The 17,309-nt window shown below is 41.0% G+C and overlaps 1 protein-coding gene across 1 annotated transcript; it reads left to right on the top strand.

Annotated features, from left to right (window-relative positions):
* Nucleotides 1-717: 717 nt before the first annotated feature.
* Nucleotides 718-12,796, top strand: LOC140193050 (uncharacterized). The gene is made up of 2 exons (XM_072250495.1): nucleotides 718-812; nucleotides 11,157-12,796. Exon 2 carries the CDS (start codon nucleotides 11,565-11,567, stop codon nucleotides 12,366-12,368), a length of 804 nt encoding a protein of 267 aa, XP_072106596.1. The 5' UTR covers nucleotides 718-812; nucleotides 11,157-11,564; the 3' UTR covers nucleotides 12,369-12,796.
* Nucleotides 12,797-17,309: the final 4,513 nt, after the last annotated feature.

Genomic DNA, 17,309 nt, shown 5'->3' with positions numbered 1-17,309 from the left:
GTGGTAGCTAAACAGATAATCATTATAAGTTAGAACGTATGTGTTTGGAATCATCCTATTAAGTGAAAGAAGACTTTTAAAATCATTAATCAATTCCAACCCAATATAATTTTTGTTCAACAAACACATATCAAAACGGGCGATCAAAATAGGTTTTTTTAAAATGTGGAAGGGCCTTCAATTTCACGCTACTTGGCAAAATAAAACAAAGGGAGTATATAATCTTATTAAATCTAATATTTTATTTATCCAAGAAGTCATTGTGTCAGATATTAATGGTAGACTTTTAATTGTTAAAGGAACAATTTGTAATAGAAAAATTGTCCTGGTTAATCTGTGTGGACATAATGTAGATGATCCTCCTTGTTTTTAAAAATGTATTTACTTTATTGCCGGATTTAAATGAATATAGGTTGTTAATGTTTGGTGATTTCAACTGTTGTTTAAGTCCTTTGATTGACAAGAGTTCAACCAATCAGTGGCTTCCGAGTTGTTCTGCATCACTTATTAACTCCTTTTTAATTGATTATTGCCTGGTTGAGGTTTGGAGACATTGCATCCAAATGATAGAGATTATTCTTTTTTTTTTCACATGTTCATATAAAAAAAAATTGAGATTCGATTATTTTATAACTGATCTCCGATTTCTGTCCAAAGTCCAGAAATGTGAATATGATGCTATCATTTTCTCGGATAATGCGCCTTTAAACTTAGCTTTTGAATTGAATTATGTCGTTATAGCATATTTGCCTTGGCGTTTTCCAGAAAATTGATTACAAAGTTTGGACTTCGTCAAATTTATTGAGACTCAGGTAATTTTTTTTTCTTTTTAATAATATGGGAGATGTGTCAAAATTGATTATATGGGATATATTTAAAGCATACAGTGTTTTGCGTGTTCAGATATCTCCTATTTAGCTAAGCTTAAGAAACGGACAAAAACAGAGTTAGATAAGATTTCAAAACAAATTAAAGACTTGCGGAATAATTATGCAATCTCTCCTAACAGTGATTTATTCAAACAAAGGGTTGAACTACCATCACAATATAATTTATGATCAACTTATTCTAATGACAGAAATTTGCTTACATTGAAAAGTCAATTTTATGTGTTTGGAGATAAAAATAATAGGCTTTCTTTTTAAATCTTTCTATTGGACAGAATGCAACTTGGACAGAAATTTTCAAGTTCTGTCCAAGTTGCATGCCATCTTGGACAATGTCTCCCATCCACTACATAATGTACTGGGTGGGCACAGGAGTACATTCAGCCAGAGACTCATTCCACCGAGATGCAGCACAGAGCGTCATAGGAAGTCATTCCTGCCTGTGGCCATCAAACCTTACAACTCCTTCCTTGGAGGGTCAGACACCCTGAGCCAGTAGGCTGGTCCTGGACTTATTTCCTGGCATAATTTACATATTACTATTTAACTATTTATGGTTTTATTACTATTTATTATTTATGGTGCAACTGTAACGAAAAGCAATTTCCTCCGGGATCAATAAAGTATGACTATGACTACCAAGTTCATAAACATAATAACAACAGTGATATGAAGAGATTGGAATTACCTTATTGTTAATAAACATATACAAAGTACTACAAATAGTACATGTGTAATAGACTTCCAAACTCTCAATATAGTTAATCATGAAGAAAAAAATAAATAAAAAGAAAGGGATGTTGCAAAGAAGAACCCCAAAAATCAAAAGAGAGCTAAAAAATAGAACTAATTGCTAAACCCCCCAGAAAAGCAAACAGAACAAAACCAATATATTAGATTAGATCGAATACATTCATTAATGTCGTCAGCTCAGCTCCTCTATTCACATATTCTAAGTTAGTAAAAAGGATTCGGAAAAGGTCAAACTACATCATATGAAAATGTTGAATAAATAGCTTACAAGTCTCTTCAAATTTAACCGAAGGATCAAAAATTACACTTCTGATTTTTTCTAAATTGAAACATGATATAGTTTGGGAAAACCATTGAAATGTAGTCGGGGGGTTGGTCTCTTTCCAATTCAATAAAACGGACCTTCTGGCCATTAATGTAACAAAGGCAACCATCTGACAGGCTGAAGAGGATAAAGGTCTATGTTCCATCATTGGCCAACAAAAAATTGCTGTAATAGGATGGGGTTGTAAATAAAAATGCAAAACTTTTGAAATAATATCAAAAATAGCTTTCCAGAATTTTTCCAAGAGAGGGCAGGACCATAACATATGATTCAAAGAAGCCACCTCAAAGTGACATCTGTCACAAATAGGATTTATATGGGAGTAAAAACGAGCTAGATTAACTTTAGATATGTGGGCCCTATGCACTGCCTTAAATTGTATCATAATATAGTTAGCCCATATAGAGGAAGATATATAGGTAAGTGAAGTTGAAGTTCCCTTTCCCATTCATTTTTAAATTTATCAGATCTACCTGGCTGTATTTTCATAATTATGTCATAAATAGTTGCTATTAATCCCTTCTGATAAGGATTTAAACCAAAAATGTTGTCGGTGATATCAGTAGAGTGTGAAATCGGAAAGGTAGGCATCATTGCTAATAATAGTCATAATGAGATGCTAATAATCAGCTGTTAGCATCTCAGATAAAAGCAGCTACAGCCAAAAGACACACTTTAAAAATTCAGAAGAGAGATGGTAGTTTATCATGTAATTATGAAGACATTAATACAAATTTTCAAGACTTTTACATTGACGTTTATAAATCTCAGTTTTCAGTTGATCCTTCTAAAATGAATGCCTGTTTACAAAAGATCAATTTTTCTCAAATTTCTGTTGATGATCAACAAACTCTTGATGCTCCTATCACTGAAAATGAAATTCAGAAAGCTTTTTTTCCAGTGCAATCTGGTAAAGCTCCTGGACTGGATGGTTATTCTGTAGGATATTATATAAAAGAATGAAAAATTGCTTTCTCCATATTTGTTGGAAATGCTTAAAGCTTCTTTTTTGATAGGAGAGTTACCTCCCACATTTTATGAAGCTTCTATTTCTTTAATTCTTAAGAAAGATAAAGACCCTACACACTGTGCTTCATATAGACCTATTTCATTATTAAATAAGGATGCTACAGTTCTTTCAAAAATAATGGCTAATAGGCTGGAGAATATACCAGCTAAAATGATCTCTTAGGACCAAACAGGTTTTGTAAAGGGCCGTTATTCCTTTCTCGGACACTCGGAGACTGTTAAATGTTATATATTCATCCTTTTCTAAGACTCCCCAAATGCATTGTCTCTCTCGATGCTGAAAAGGCATTTGACAGAGTTGAATGGAAAACTTATTTAACGTTTTGGAGAAATACAGCTTTGGTATTAATTTTAATAAGTGGATTAGAATGATATCTGAAAGCTTTATTGCTACACTTATTACCAATAATTGCAGATCTCCTTTTTCTCGGCTTTCGCAGGGTACGAGGCAAGGATGTCCACTAAGTCCCCTGTTATTTAATTTGGTGCTGGAACCCTTGGCTATTGCACTTTGTGAAGCTAAAGATATCCATGGGATTTTCATAAATAGGACTATTCATAAGATCTCCCTTTATGCTGACAATCTCTTAGTTTATATGTCAAATCCTGAAGAATACATTCCTAGTTTATTGAAACTATTAAACGAATTTGGAAAGTTTTCGAGATATAAATTAAACCTTTATAAAAGTGAATTATTTCCTCTAAATGATTCTGCTTCTATATATGATGACACTCCTTTTAAAGTTTGTAGATGGAATCCACTTACACTTTTGTTAGCCAGCCGAATTCATGCAGTTAAAATGATGATTTTACGAAAATTTTTATATGTATTTCAAAATATCCCTTTTTTTAACTAAGAAGCTTTTTGATCAGGTTAACCCTATTATCTCATCTTTTGTTTGGAATTGTCATAAGGTGGTGGCTGGGAACGGACCCAAGTGGAAGACACAGACACTGAAGTACTAGGGACAGGACTAGGATACAGGGCGAGGGCTAGGACATTGACACAAAAACCAGGAACCCAGAACAGGACTGGACAAGAGAGCTAGCAGCCCGGGCTTGGACTCCGAGCCAGATACTGGAGAAGGATCCAGAACCTGGGTCTTGCCTCTGGCTCAGACCCCACAAGTAGGCAAGGACGTGACTTGGCTGGCAGGCAGGACGAGGCTGGAGTCTTCAGGCTTGAGGTGAGGCGAGGCTGGAGACTTGAGGCGAGGCTGGAGGCTGGAGACTTGAGGTGAGGCTGGAGGCTGGAGACTTGAGGCGAGGCTGGAGGCTGGAGACTTGAGGTGAGGCTCAAGGCTTGGGGTCTTGAAGCTCCTGCTGGGCAGGGCGTGGATCACCACCCAACAGAGGCAAGGGATAGGAAGGGACAGAACCAACTGTAGGGTAATGGCAATATGGCCTGGCTTACCCGACGGAGGCAAGGGATAGGAAAGGATAGATCCAACCATAGGGTAATGACAATACAGCCTGGCTTACCCAACGGAGGCTAGGGACAGGAAGGGACAGAGCCAACCGCAGGGTAATGGCAAGACGGCCTTACTTACCCAGCAGAGGCAAGGGACAGGAAGGGAGCTAGGTACAGGGTGGCTCCAAGACTACAGGCGAGGCGAGGCGAGAGTTACCGGCAAGGCAAGGCAGGGCTTCAGGCGTGAAAACAGAAGGCAGGGGAAAGGGTACAAGGAGTAAGGACAAGAATATCTGGCAGCCATGCCCTGGTCTCTGGAGGTATTAATGTAGCCAGCCCCAACGAGAAATAGCTGCCTCAATTAGTGCTCAACAGGAACAGAAACAGGGTAGACAGGAAAACCTGGAGCAAGGGTTGATGGACCGGACCATTAACCGGAATGCAGACTTCACGGTCCAGACCATGACAGGAAAAATAAAAGACTAAGAATTGATATATATCATTTACAAAAATTAAAAGAGGATGGAGGTCTTGCTCTGCCTAATTTAAGAATGTATTATTGGGCTGTTAATTTGGAATTGAAAGCTGTGAAACAGTTTCATTTAACCTCATTATTAGGACCTTCTATACCTGTACAACTGGCCAAAATTGCTGAATTAAATTTATATCCTGTGATTAAGCAGTCATTATGAATTTGGTTCCAGTTTCGTAATTTTTTTTGATCTCAAAAAATTTAAACTTTTTAGTTTATTGAAATTATTTATTTAAACCTTCATTAAGAGATCCTACCTTTCTTCTTTGGAGGAATAAAGGAGTTTATTGCTTCATTCATCTGTTCCAAGATGGCCGATTGATGTCTTTTGAGAGTTTAGCAACTAAATACTCTCTCTTGTATTCACATTTCCTGCAATATCTTTAGGTCTGTCTCTTTTACAAGAATATTTAAGTAATTTTCCATATATACAGGATTCTGTCCTGTTATATTTTATTTCAAAAATGAGCCCTTTTGTGAAAGGTTTTATTGGGAAAATTTATAATTTATTGTTACAACAGCATAATTACCCTTCACTTTAGATTAAGCAAGATTGGAAGACAGAGCTTAACATGACCTTGATAACAGAGGATTGATTGCGGATTTTGAAGTTGGTTAACTCTTCTTCGATCTGTGCCAGTCACTCTTTAATTCAATTTAAAATTGTACATCATTACTATTTGACAAAGGAGAGACTGTCAAAAATGTTTCCGAATGTTGATAGTCAGTGTGATAGATGTAAAACTGAGACAGCTATATTGACACACATGTCTTGGTCGTGTTCTATATTGAAACATTTTTGGAAATCTTTTTTCTCGACAATTTCTAAAGTTTTAAAAATTAATTTATAACCTCATAAATTGACAGTTTTGTTTGGTAAAATCCCTCAATGTATTCAGGGTATTTCTCTATCGGACCAACATGTGACATGATTGGCCAGAAGGGCTATTTTGTTGAAATGGAAAGATGCTTCTGCTCCTACTTTGATAAAATGGTTCTCTCAGGTGATGCTATGTCTTAGTTTGGAGAAAATCAGAAGTCAAACTTTTGATCCTCGATCTTTAATAATAATTTTGTTGATCTTTAATAATAATTAATAAAAAAGATTTTAAAAATGAAAATCAGTTATTCCCTTTGCAAGGCCCTGACTTAATTACAGGCAGATGTTCATTCCTGTCCTTATCAGCGAGTAGTCCTCTCTGTACTCAAACGAGGGTACAATGTACAATGTTATCAGCTCTCAGTCTGTCTCTCTGCAAGCCGCAGAGAAATGCTAATGAGCCTGTCTTAGCTAACCGCTGAAGACAGAGTTTACTTCAGTTCAAACATTCCTATTCAGTCCCAATTATTCTTTTAACCAGAGGTTACATAGGTTCAAAATGATTTTTTATATATATCCTCAATTTCTCAGGAGGGTTCAGGAGAAATATTTATGTCCAATATAGAAACTGGTGTTACCTGTGTGTATTGTGGCGATGCAGAAGTTGCTGGAGAATTTGCAAGTGGGAAGAAGTGGAGTGACATTTGGAAATCTGACTTATAGAAGCGCAATTTTGCAAGCAAAGTACATGTGGAAAATGTGCAAAAGCTCTGGTGAGAAAATCCTTCATTACCCGTTACAGGCCTGCTACATAGGTTGTGTGAGAGCGCAGATGAACTCGATCGATCCCAGAGAAGATCAAAGTTCTTATCGACAGCTGTTAAAATTAATCTCTCTATATAAAATTCACTGTGCACATGTTATCGCTGGGTATAAAAATGCACAGTACAAGATTTAGGTGCACACTGGTCATTACAAATTAGAGAGGTCAATGGTGGGAAGGTGGGGAGACCTCCAGTGTCCCTGATGCCCTCACAAGCAGGATGTGCATCCAGCTGCAGCTTGTAACCCTGCACTTTAAGGAGTTGCAACATGAAATGGATGAATTCCGGATCATCCAGGAGTTGGAGGGGGTGATAGATATGACATGAAGAGAGGTGAGTTACACCTAAGGTGCAGGTCACTGGAAACTGGGTGAGAGTCAGGAAGGGGAAAGAGTTTAAATAGCCATCACAGAGCACCCTTGTTGCTATCCCGCACAACAGCAGGTGGACCACTTAGGAAACTGTTGGGGGGATTACCTGGCAGAGGAAAGTCAAAGGGATGAGAGGGGATTTGTTCGTTAGGGGAACAGAACAAAAGGGGAATAATATCCTAGTGGTAAGGATTGCTAGTGCTAGTGTGGGGGGAAGGGTGATGTGGTTAAAATAAGTTGAAGTGGGAATGGCAGAACAGTTAGTGGAGAGGGTGAATTGAATTGACTTTATTACATACATCCTTCACATGCACAAGGAGTAGAAATCTTTATGTTACGTCTCCGTCTAAATGTGCATTATGTAATTTATACTACAAACCCCATTTCCAGAAAAGTTGGAATATTTTCCAAAATACAATAGAATCAAAAATCTGTGATATGTTAATTCATGTGAGCCTTTATTTAACTGACAAAAGTATAAAGAAAAGATTTTCAATAGTTTTACTGACCAACTTAATTGTATTTTGTAAACATACACAAATTTAGAATTTGATGGCTGCAACACACTCAACAAAAGTTGGGACAGAGGCATGTTTACCATTGTGTTACATCACCTTTCCTTTTAATAACACTTTTTAATCGTTTTAGAAATGAGGATACTAATTGTAGTAGATTTGCAATTGGAAATTTTGTCCATTCTTGCTTGATATAAGACTTCAGCTGCTCAGCAGTCCGTGGTCTCTGTTGTCTGATTCTCCTCTTCATCATGTGCCATACATTTTCAATAGGAGATAGATCTGGACTGGCAGCAGGCCAGTCAAGCACACGCACTCTGTGTCTACAAAGCCACGCTGTTGTAGCCCGTGCAGAATGTGGTCTGGCATTGTCCTGCTGAAATAAGCATGGATGTCCCGGGAAGAGACGTCGCCTTGATGGCAACATATGTCTCTCTAAAATCCTAATATACGCCTCAGAGTCAATGGTACCTTCACATACATGCAACTCACCCATGCCGTGGGCACTGATGCACCCCCATACCATCACAGATGCTGGCTTTTGCACCTTTTGTTGATAACAATCCCAATGGTCATTTTCACCTTTGGCACGGAGAACTCGAAGCCCGTTTTTTTCTGAAAACTAGCTGAAATGTGGACTCATCTGACCACAGCAGACTGTTCCACAGTCTTTCGGTCCATCTGAGATGAGCTCGGGCCCAGAGAACTCGCCGGCGTTTCTGCATAGAGTTGATGTATGGCTTCCTCCTTGCGTAATACAGTTTCAAGTTGCATTTCTGGATGCAGCGACGGACTGTGTTGAGTGACAATGGTTTTCCGAAGTACTCCCGAGCCCAGGTGGCTATAATTGTCACAGTAGCATGACTTTTCTGTGCACTTTTCAATCTTATTTTAACTCTGTCCCAACTTTTGTTGAGTGTGTTGCAGCCATCAAATTCTAAATTTGTGTATATTTACAAAATACAATTAAGTTGATCAGTAAAACTATTGAAAATCTTTTCTTTGTACTTTTGTCAGTTAAATAAAGGTTCACATAAATTAACATATCACAGATTTTTGTTTTTATTGCATTTTGGAAAATATCCCAACTTTTCTGGAAATGGGGTTTGTAATTTATAATAAATTGTTTGTACATAGGACAGTCAATATGACATAGAAATGCAATTGTATCAGCATGGATTAATCAGTCTGATGGCCTGGTAGAAGATGATGTCCCAGAGCCTGTTGGTCTTTTTGCTGTGGTACCGTTTCCTGGATGGTAGCAGCAGGAACAGTTCGTGGTTGTGGTGAATTGGGTCCCCAATAACCTTCGGGCCCTTTTAACACACCTGTCTCTAAAAATGCCCTGAATAGTGGGAAGTTCAACAAATGCGCTGGGCTATCTGCACCACTCTCTGCCAGGTCCTGCGATTAAGAGAAGTACAGTTCCCATAAAAGGCAGTGATGCAGCCAGTCAGGATGCTGTCAATTGTGTTCCTGTAGAAAGTCCTTAGGATTTGGGGCACCATCCCAAACTTCAACTGTCTGAGGTGAAAGAGGTGCTGTTGTGTTTCTTTCACAACTCAACTGGTATGTACAGACCATGTGATATCCTTGTTGATGTTTATGCCGAGGAACTTAAAGCTGTTCATACTCTCAACCCCAGATCCAGCGATGTCAATAGGAGTTAGCCTGTCTCCATTCCTCCGTCCACAATCAGCTCCTTTGTTTTTGTGACAATGAGGGAGACGTTGTTTTCTTGACACCAGTCAGATGTTGTTCAGACCTCAGATAGAGTCAGCAATCAAATGTTTGAGCATGGTGCGATGAATGTGCTGAGCTGTGTATATCACAATGCAAGAAGCATCGTAAGAAAGCTAGATGAGCTCAGGACAGGGAATTATGATATTGTAGCCATTATTGGAACTTGATTGCACCCAACAATCTGAGGGATGTAGAGGAACATGTTTGTAGAGAGATCGCAGACCATGCCAAGAAACAAAGATTAATTCAGAAAGTGATTTTAACTTTCCATATATTGACTGAGCCTCCCATTCTGTAAAAGGACTAGATGGGGTAGAGTTTGTCAAGTGTGCCCTTAATCAATACGTAGAATTCCTGACGTAGAAGTGTGCAATAAGCTATTAGGGAATGATCCAGGGCTGGTGACAGAAATTAGCGATAATAATGTCATGAAATTTAAAGTAAATAAGGAAAAAGAGAAGTCTGGTCCATGGGGTGAGATTCTAAATCGGAGAAAGGTCAATTTTGATGGTATCAGATTGTTTTGGACAGGCTGTTTTCTGCAAAGAAGCACTTGGTAAGTGGGAGGCCTTCACCAGGGAAATTTTGAATGTGTAGAGATTGTATGTGCCTGCCAAAATAAAAGTTGAAAGGTGACTGGTGCAGGGGACCTTGGTTTTCAAGAGATAATGAGGCCTGGGACATTTCTTTCCCAATGCCTCAGACTTTTGGGGACCCAGACTCATTAATGACTACAATATCATAATTCCACGCCCTGAGCTCATATGACTTTTTTTTTAGTCATCTTCTATTAGCTTCTAAAAAATTCCCAATAGTTTTTGCTCTTTTGTTTCCCCTCTCTTTGGCTTTTATGTTGATGTTGGCTTCTCATTTCAGCCACGGTTGTGTCCTCCTGCCTTTCCAATGCTTCCACTTCTTTGGGATGTATCTATCACTCAGCTCCAGAATTGCTCCCAGAAACTCCAGCCACTGCTGCTCCTTTGTCACTCCGACCGTATCCCTTCCAAACAAGTTTGACCAGCTTCTCTGTCATAGAAACATGGAGTAGTTCAGTACGGAAACAGCCTATTTGGCCCATCTAGTCAATGCCGAAAAACATTTAAGCTGTCTAATGCAACCACCTGCACCTGGACCATTGCCCTCCATACCCCTACCATCCAGGATCCCATCCAAACTTCTTCTAAATGGTGAAACCGAGCTCATATTCAACTCTTGTGCTGTCATCTCATTCCACACTCTCACGACAATTTCAGTAAAGAGCTTTGCCAAATGTTCCCGTTAAATTTTCCCCTTCCCCACTTACGCATGACTTCTGGTTGTCATCCCACCCAAACTCAGTGGAAAAAGCTGCTTGCATTTACCCTATCTATACCCTCATAATTTTGTAGACTTCTAACAAATCCTCAAAATAATGTGTAATTTCCTTTTTTAGGTGTATAAGATGATGAGGGGCATTGATCGTGTGGATAGCAAGAGGTTTTTTTCCCAGGGCTGAAATGGCTAACATGAGGGGGCATAGTTTTAAGGTGTTTGGAAATAGATACCGAGGGGATGTCAGGGGTAAGTTTTTTACCCAGAGAGTGGTGGGTACATGCAATACACTGCCGGCTATTTGTGTGTGTGTGTTTCAGTTACTGTGGGGCCAGGCACCCATGCAGCTCAGTGGGAACAGGGAATAATACCAATGGAGAGAGTCAAACTGAGCCAGGTCACAGATTGGAGATGGCAGAAATACCCCATTCCTAATGAGACAGGGAGACTATCAGAGAATTTGATGCTCATTCCAGATACCAGCACTGTGCCCAGTTAGAAGATGATTTCTCTCTCCAACTTGGGTTGAACTTCACTGTAACAGTGTGATGTCAGATCACGCCTTAGCAACTGAAGTGATCTCATCTGAAATGTTGTTCTTCACCCATTGATGGATTTTGTAAATCTTTTCATAGGTTAAAAATGGCAAGGAATTTGTCTACGGGAATCTTGAGAACAACACGCCAGTTTTGCTGTCTCAGCCCAGATATTTAAGAAGTGGAGCAAGGGATTCATTCAATCATCCTTCCTGCTCAGACTGTGGGGAGGGATTCACTCGATCATCTGACGGACTGGCACGCCCGTCATTTTACACATGGGGAGAGGCCGTTCATCTACTCAGACAGCAGGAATGGATTCACTCAGTCATCTCAACTGAAGGTACGTCAGCAAGTTCACACTGGATAAGGCCATTCCTCTGTTCTGTGTGTGAGAAGGGATTCAGTTGGTCATCCCGCCCATGGACACACCAGTCAGTTCACACTGGACAAAGGCTGGTCATCTGCTGAATTTGTGGGGAAGGATTCACTCGGTCATCCACCCTAATGGCTCACCAGCGAGTTCACACCGGGGAGCGGCCTTTCACCTGTTCAGACTGTGGTAAAGGATTCACTCGGTCATCCACCCTAATGGCACACCAGCGAGTTCACACCGGGGAGCGGCCGTTCATCTGTTCAGACTGTGGGAAAGGATTCACTCGGTCATCTGACCTAATGGCACACCAGCGAGTTCACACCGGAGAGCGGCCGTTCACCTGCTCAGACTGTGGGAAGGGATTCACTCAGTCATCTACACTGAAGGAACATCAGCGAGTTCACACTGGAGAGAGGCCGTTCACTTGTTCAGACTGTGGGAAGGGATTCACTAGGTCATCTAAACTGAAGGTACATCAGAGACTTCACACCGGAGAGAGGCCATTCACCTGCTCAGACTGCGGGAAGGGATTCACTCAGTCATCCGACGTACTGGTACACCAGTCAGTTCACACTGAGGAGAGGCCGTTCACCTGCTCAGACTGTGGGAAGGGATTCACTCGGTCATCCGAACTACTGGTACACCAGTCAGTTCACTCTGGGGAGAAGCCATTCAACTGCTCAGTCTGTGGGAAGAGATTCAGTCGGTCATCCACTCTTCAGAGACACCAGCGAGTTCACACTGGGGAGAAGCCATTCAACTGCTCAGCCTGTGGGAAGAGATTCACTCAGTCATCCCATCTACTGAGTCATCAGCGAGTTCACACTGGGGAGAAACCGTTCACCTGCTCAGAATGTGGGAAGGGGTTCACTCGGTCATCCCAACTACTGGCACACCAGTCAGTTCATACGGGAGCAGCCGTTCACCTGCTGTGAATGTGGGAAAGGATTCATGTGGTCATCTCATCTGCAGAGACACCAGTGAGTTTACACCGGGACGAGGCCGTTCAGCTGTTCAGACATTGGGAAGAGTTTCTCTCAGCCTTCTCAATCAAACGTGCATCATTGAGTTCACACTGGGAGAGACGGTTCACCTGCTGTGAATGTGGGAAGGGATTCCCTCAGTAATCTAACCTTGTGACACACTACCGGGTTCACACTGGGGAGAAAGTTTCAATAAGCTGCATGCTGGATATTTATCCATCACCGTTGCTGAATGCAATTTCGAGAGTGACTGTCGGTGCTGAACTCTGCAATTATTGCTGCTGCTCACCACACCCAGTTCTGCACCCTGGTCACTGGACATGGGAGGAGTTTCTTCTGCTGCACATTCACCTTTAATGGGACTGGAGTTTAATATTCTGGATCTGAGACAAATAAATCAGTTCTATTTTGAACTCTGTCTCCGGTACTTAGTGAATTTATAACACACCTAGTGTACAGTAGACAGTCAACTCAGGCCGGCTGGACCCTACCAGTGATTCTGTTCCATGACAGTCCTTTTGAATTCTCCCCTGTTGTTCACCTCTCGCTCTGCCTGTGGTGATGGGTTCCAAATAGTCTCCACTCTGTGGGTGAAGAGGTTTCCCTTGAATTCTCTGCAGACTGAAGAAGTCAAGTTGACTGCAATTCTATCTGACATGCCCTTCTCCCCTGAAATCTCTGGGCTGAGGAAGAATGACATTGGTAGTTAACCTCCTCATTCATGGCTGATTTCCACATTATGGGTCATGTTCCCTGCTTCTGAAGAGTTAACATAGAAGCATAGAAAACCTACAGCAGAATAGAGTCCCTTCAGCCCACAAAGTTGTGCTGAACATGTCCCTACCTCAGAAATTACTCGGGTTATCTATAGCCCTCTATTTTTTCTGAGCTCCATGTACCGATCCAAAAGTCTCTTAAGTTATCCTGCCCCACTGTTGACGGCAGCCAATTCCACTCGCTCACCACTCTCTGTGGAAAACACTTACCCCTGACATCTCTGCTGCACCTTCTCCCCAGCACCTTAAACCTGTGCCCTGTTGTGGCAGCCATTTCAGCCCTGGGAAAAAGCCTCTGACTATCCACACGATCAATGCCTCTCATCATCTTATACACCTCTATCAGGTCACCTCTCATCCTCCGTCTCTCCAAGGAGAAAAGGCCAAGTTCACTCAACCTGTTTTCATAGGCATGCTCCCCAATCCAGGCAACATCCTTGTAAATCTCCTCTGCACTCTTTCTATGGTTTCCACACCCTTCCTGTAGTGAGGCGACCAGAACTGAGCACAGTACTCCAAGTGGGTTCTGAATAGGGTCCTATATATCTGCAACATTCCCTCCCGGCTCGTAACTTCAATTCCACAATTGATGATGGTCAATACACCGTACACCTTCTTAACCACAGGGTCAACCTGCGCAGCTGCTTTGAGTGTTCTATCGACTCAGACCCCAAGATTCCTCTGATCCTCCACACTGCCAGGAGTCTTAAATTAATGCTACATTCTGCCATCATATTTGACCTACCAAAAGGAACCACTTCACATTTATCTGGGTTGAACTCCATCTGCCACTTCTCAGCCCAGTTTTGCATCCTATCAATGTCCTGCTGTAACCTCTGACAGCCGTCCACACTATCCACAACACCCCCAACCTTTGTGTCATCAGCAAACTTACTAACCCATCCCTCTACTTCCTCATCTAGGAAATTTATAAAAAAAGTCACTAAGAGTAAGGGTCCCAGAACAGATCCCTGTGGCCCACCACTGGTCACCAGCCTCCTGGTTGTGCCTAGCTGGGAATCAGCTATTTTGGATTTGGTGTTGTGCAATGAACCGATTTAGAGCACTTAAGGTAAAAGAACTCTGAGGGGCAAGCGATCTTAATGTAATTGAATTCACCCTGAAATTTGAGATGGAGAAGCTAAAGTGAGACGTATCAGTATAACCATGGAATAAGGACAGCTGCAGAGGCATGAGAAAGGAACTGGTCAAATTTGATAGGGGAAAAAAACACTGGCAGGGATGATGGCTAAGCATCAGTGGCTGTAATTACGGGAAGCAATTCGGAAGACACGGGATATATACATTCTGAAAAGGAAGAACTATTCTAAAGACAACATCACACAACCTCAGCGAATGAGAAGGCAAAGCCAACATAAAAGCCAAAGAGAGGGTAGATCACAGAGCAAAAATTGATGGGAAGTTAGATGATTGGGAAACTTTTCTGAACAAACAAGAGGCAATTAAAAAAGTAATTAAGAAAGAAAAGATGGAATATGAAGCTAGCTAATTACATTAAAGATGATACCAAATGTTTCTTCAGATACATAAAGTGTAAAAGAGAGGCAAGAGTGATATTGGACCAGAGGAAAACGATGTCTGGTGAGAGTGGGGTGGGTAGTAATGGCGAACAAGGAGATGGCAGGTGAACTGATTTAGTATTTTGTTTCAGTCTTCATTCTGGAAGCAACCAACGGGAAGGTGGAAGTCCAGATGTCAGTGTCAGAAGTGTGTGAAGTTGCTGATACTCGAGAGAAATTTCCTGTGAAACAGAAAGGTCTGAAGGTAAATAGATCACCTGGACCAGATGGTGTAAATCCCAGAGTTCTGGAAGAGGTGGCCGAAGAGATTGTGGAGGTATTAGTAATGATGTTTCAAGAATCAATAAAGTCTGATATGGTTGCAGAAGACTCCAAATTTGGAAATATCACTCTGCTATTCAAGAAGGGAGAGAGATAGAAGAACGTAAGTTTTAGGATAGTTAGTCTGACCTCATTGGTTGGGTAGGTATTAGTGTCGGTTGTTCGGGATGTGTTCTCAGGGCACTTTGAGGCACATAATAAAATCGGCCTTCAGCATGTTTGCCTCCAGGGAAAATCTTGCCTGAACAGTGTGTTGAAATTCTTTGAATTTATTGAAGTGGTAATAGCAAGATAGTCAAAGGAGAATCGGTTGATGATGTCCACCTGCACTTTCAGAGGGTGTTTCACAAGGTGCCACACATGAGGCTGGTTAACAAGTTATGAGCCCATGATATTACAGGTGTTCCAAACTTCATGGGTATCTTGTGACTGTCTTATGACCATGATGATACAATGATACAAAGATTGGAGGTGTAGTAGACAGTGAGGAAGGTTTTCAGAGCCTGCAGAGGGACTTGGACCAGCTGGGAAAATGGGCTGAAAAATGGCAGATGGAGTTTAATACAGACAAGTGTGAGGTATTGCACGTTGGAAGGACAAACCAACGTAGAACATACAAGGTAAATGGTAGGGCACTGAGGAGTGCAGTAGAACAGAGGGATCTGGGAATACAGATACAAAATTCCCTAAAAGTGGCGTCACAAGTAGATAGGGTCGTAAAGAGAGCTTTTGGTACATTGGCCTTTATTAATCAAAGTATTGAGTATAAGAGCTGGAATGTTATGATGAGGTTGTATAAGGCATTGGTGAGGCTGAATCTGAAGTATTGTGTTCAGTTTTGGTCACCAAATTACAGGAAGGATATAAGTAAGGTTGAAAGAGTGCAGAGAAGGTCTACAAGCATGTTGTCAGGACTTGAGAAACTCAGTTACAGAGAAAGGTTGAATAGGTTAGGACTTTATTCCCTGGAGCGTAGAAGAATGAGGGGAGATTTGAAAAAGGTATATAAAATTATGATGGGTATAGATAGAGTGAATGCAAGCAGGCTTTTTCCACTGAGGCAAGGGGAGAGAAAAAAACAGAGGACATGGGTTAAGGGTGAGGGGGGGAAAGATTAAAGGGAACATTAGGGGGGGATTCTTCACACAGAGAGTGGTGGGAGTATGGAATGAGCTGCCAGATGAGGTGGTAAATGCGGGTTCTTTTTTAACATTTAAGAATAAATTGGACAGATACATGGATGGGAGGTGTATGGAGGGATATGGTCCATGTGCAGGTCAGTGGGACTAGGCAGAAAATGGTTCGGCACAGCCAAGAAGGGCCAAAAGGCCTGTTTCTGTGATGTAGTTTCTATGGTTTCTATGATGTAATTAAGTATGTGATGAGCATGATGTAATCGTCTTGTGGAGGTCACATGATGTAATTTTCCCACCGATGTGAGGTCACGTGATGACATGTTCTCACCAGGTATATAAAGGGAGACCTCTGGTGCGATGTAATTAGTTTTTCCAGTTGAGTTTTAAGTTTAGTTTGTTATTTAATTCGTCAGATATTCTGTTATGCTGCATATTTCTTTAGTTTCCCTCTAAAGTGGAGGTCTATTTTCTATTGTAAGTAGTATTGCAGAGTGAAGACCTTACTAAAGTACAGGAACTCACAGAGTCAAGTAAAGCTGATGTCGTTCGGCTGTATTGGAGAGGATCGACATTTATTGAATCTTCGTTCAAGAAATAGTGACCTGCGTCTGACATATCCTCTGCTAAAGCAGGAAGGATTGTGGAGTATCTATTTTCCAAAGGAAAAGATCAGTTCCTTTAAACCGTTTTATTTCCGTCGTTGTGAATCCTGCGGACAAGGGAGGGTTCGGCTGGGATCAGCAGCAATGTCACGTCTTCGAGGAATTCATTACTTTAGGAAAGTCTCTCCTAATTGGCTGTATAAATGTCTTGGACTTTCGAATTTACCATTCGAAGAACTGTGTTCGGATTTACCACTTTAAGAACAGTTTTCACATTTACCATTTTAAGAACTGTTTCAGAGTTGCCATAGAGCAGTTAACTTCCGGTTAGGTTAGTCATTTAAATACATTTCGCTACTTTTGAGCAGAGTTTAATAAAATGTTTGTTTGTTTTTATAAAACCTGACTCAATTCTGTAGTCATTGTTATCGGTCACTTGACATCGGAAAGATTATTGCATGGATAAAACAGTGGCTGATTGGCAGATGCAAAGGATAGTAATAACGGGGATGTTTTC

The sequence above is a fragment of the Mobula birostris genome, unplaced genomic scaffold (assembly GCF_030028105.1).
Source record: "Mobula birostris isolate sMobBir1 unplaced genomic scaffold, sMobBir1.hap1 scaffold_3691, whole genome shotgun sequence".
Lineage (NCBI taxonomy): Eukaryota > Metazoa > Chordata > Chondrichthyes > Myliobatiformes > Myliobatidae > Mobula > Mobula birostris.
This window is presented reverse-complemented; position numbering and strand designations above follow the sequence as displayed.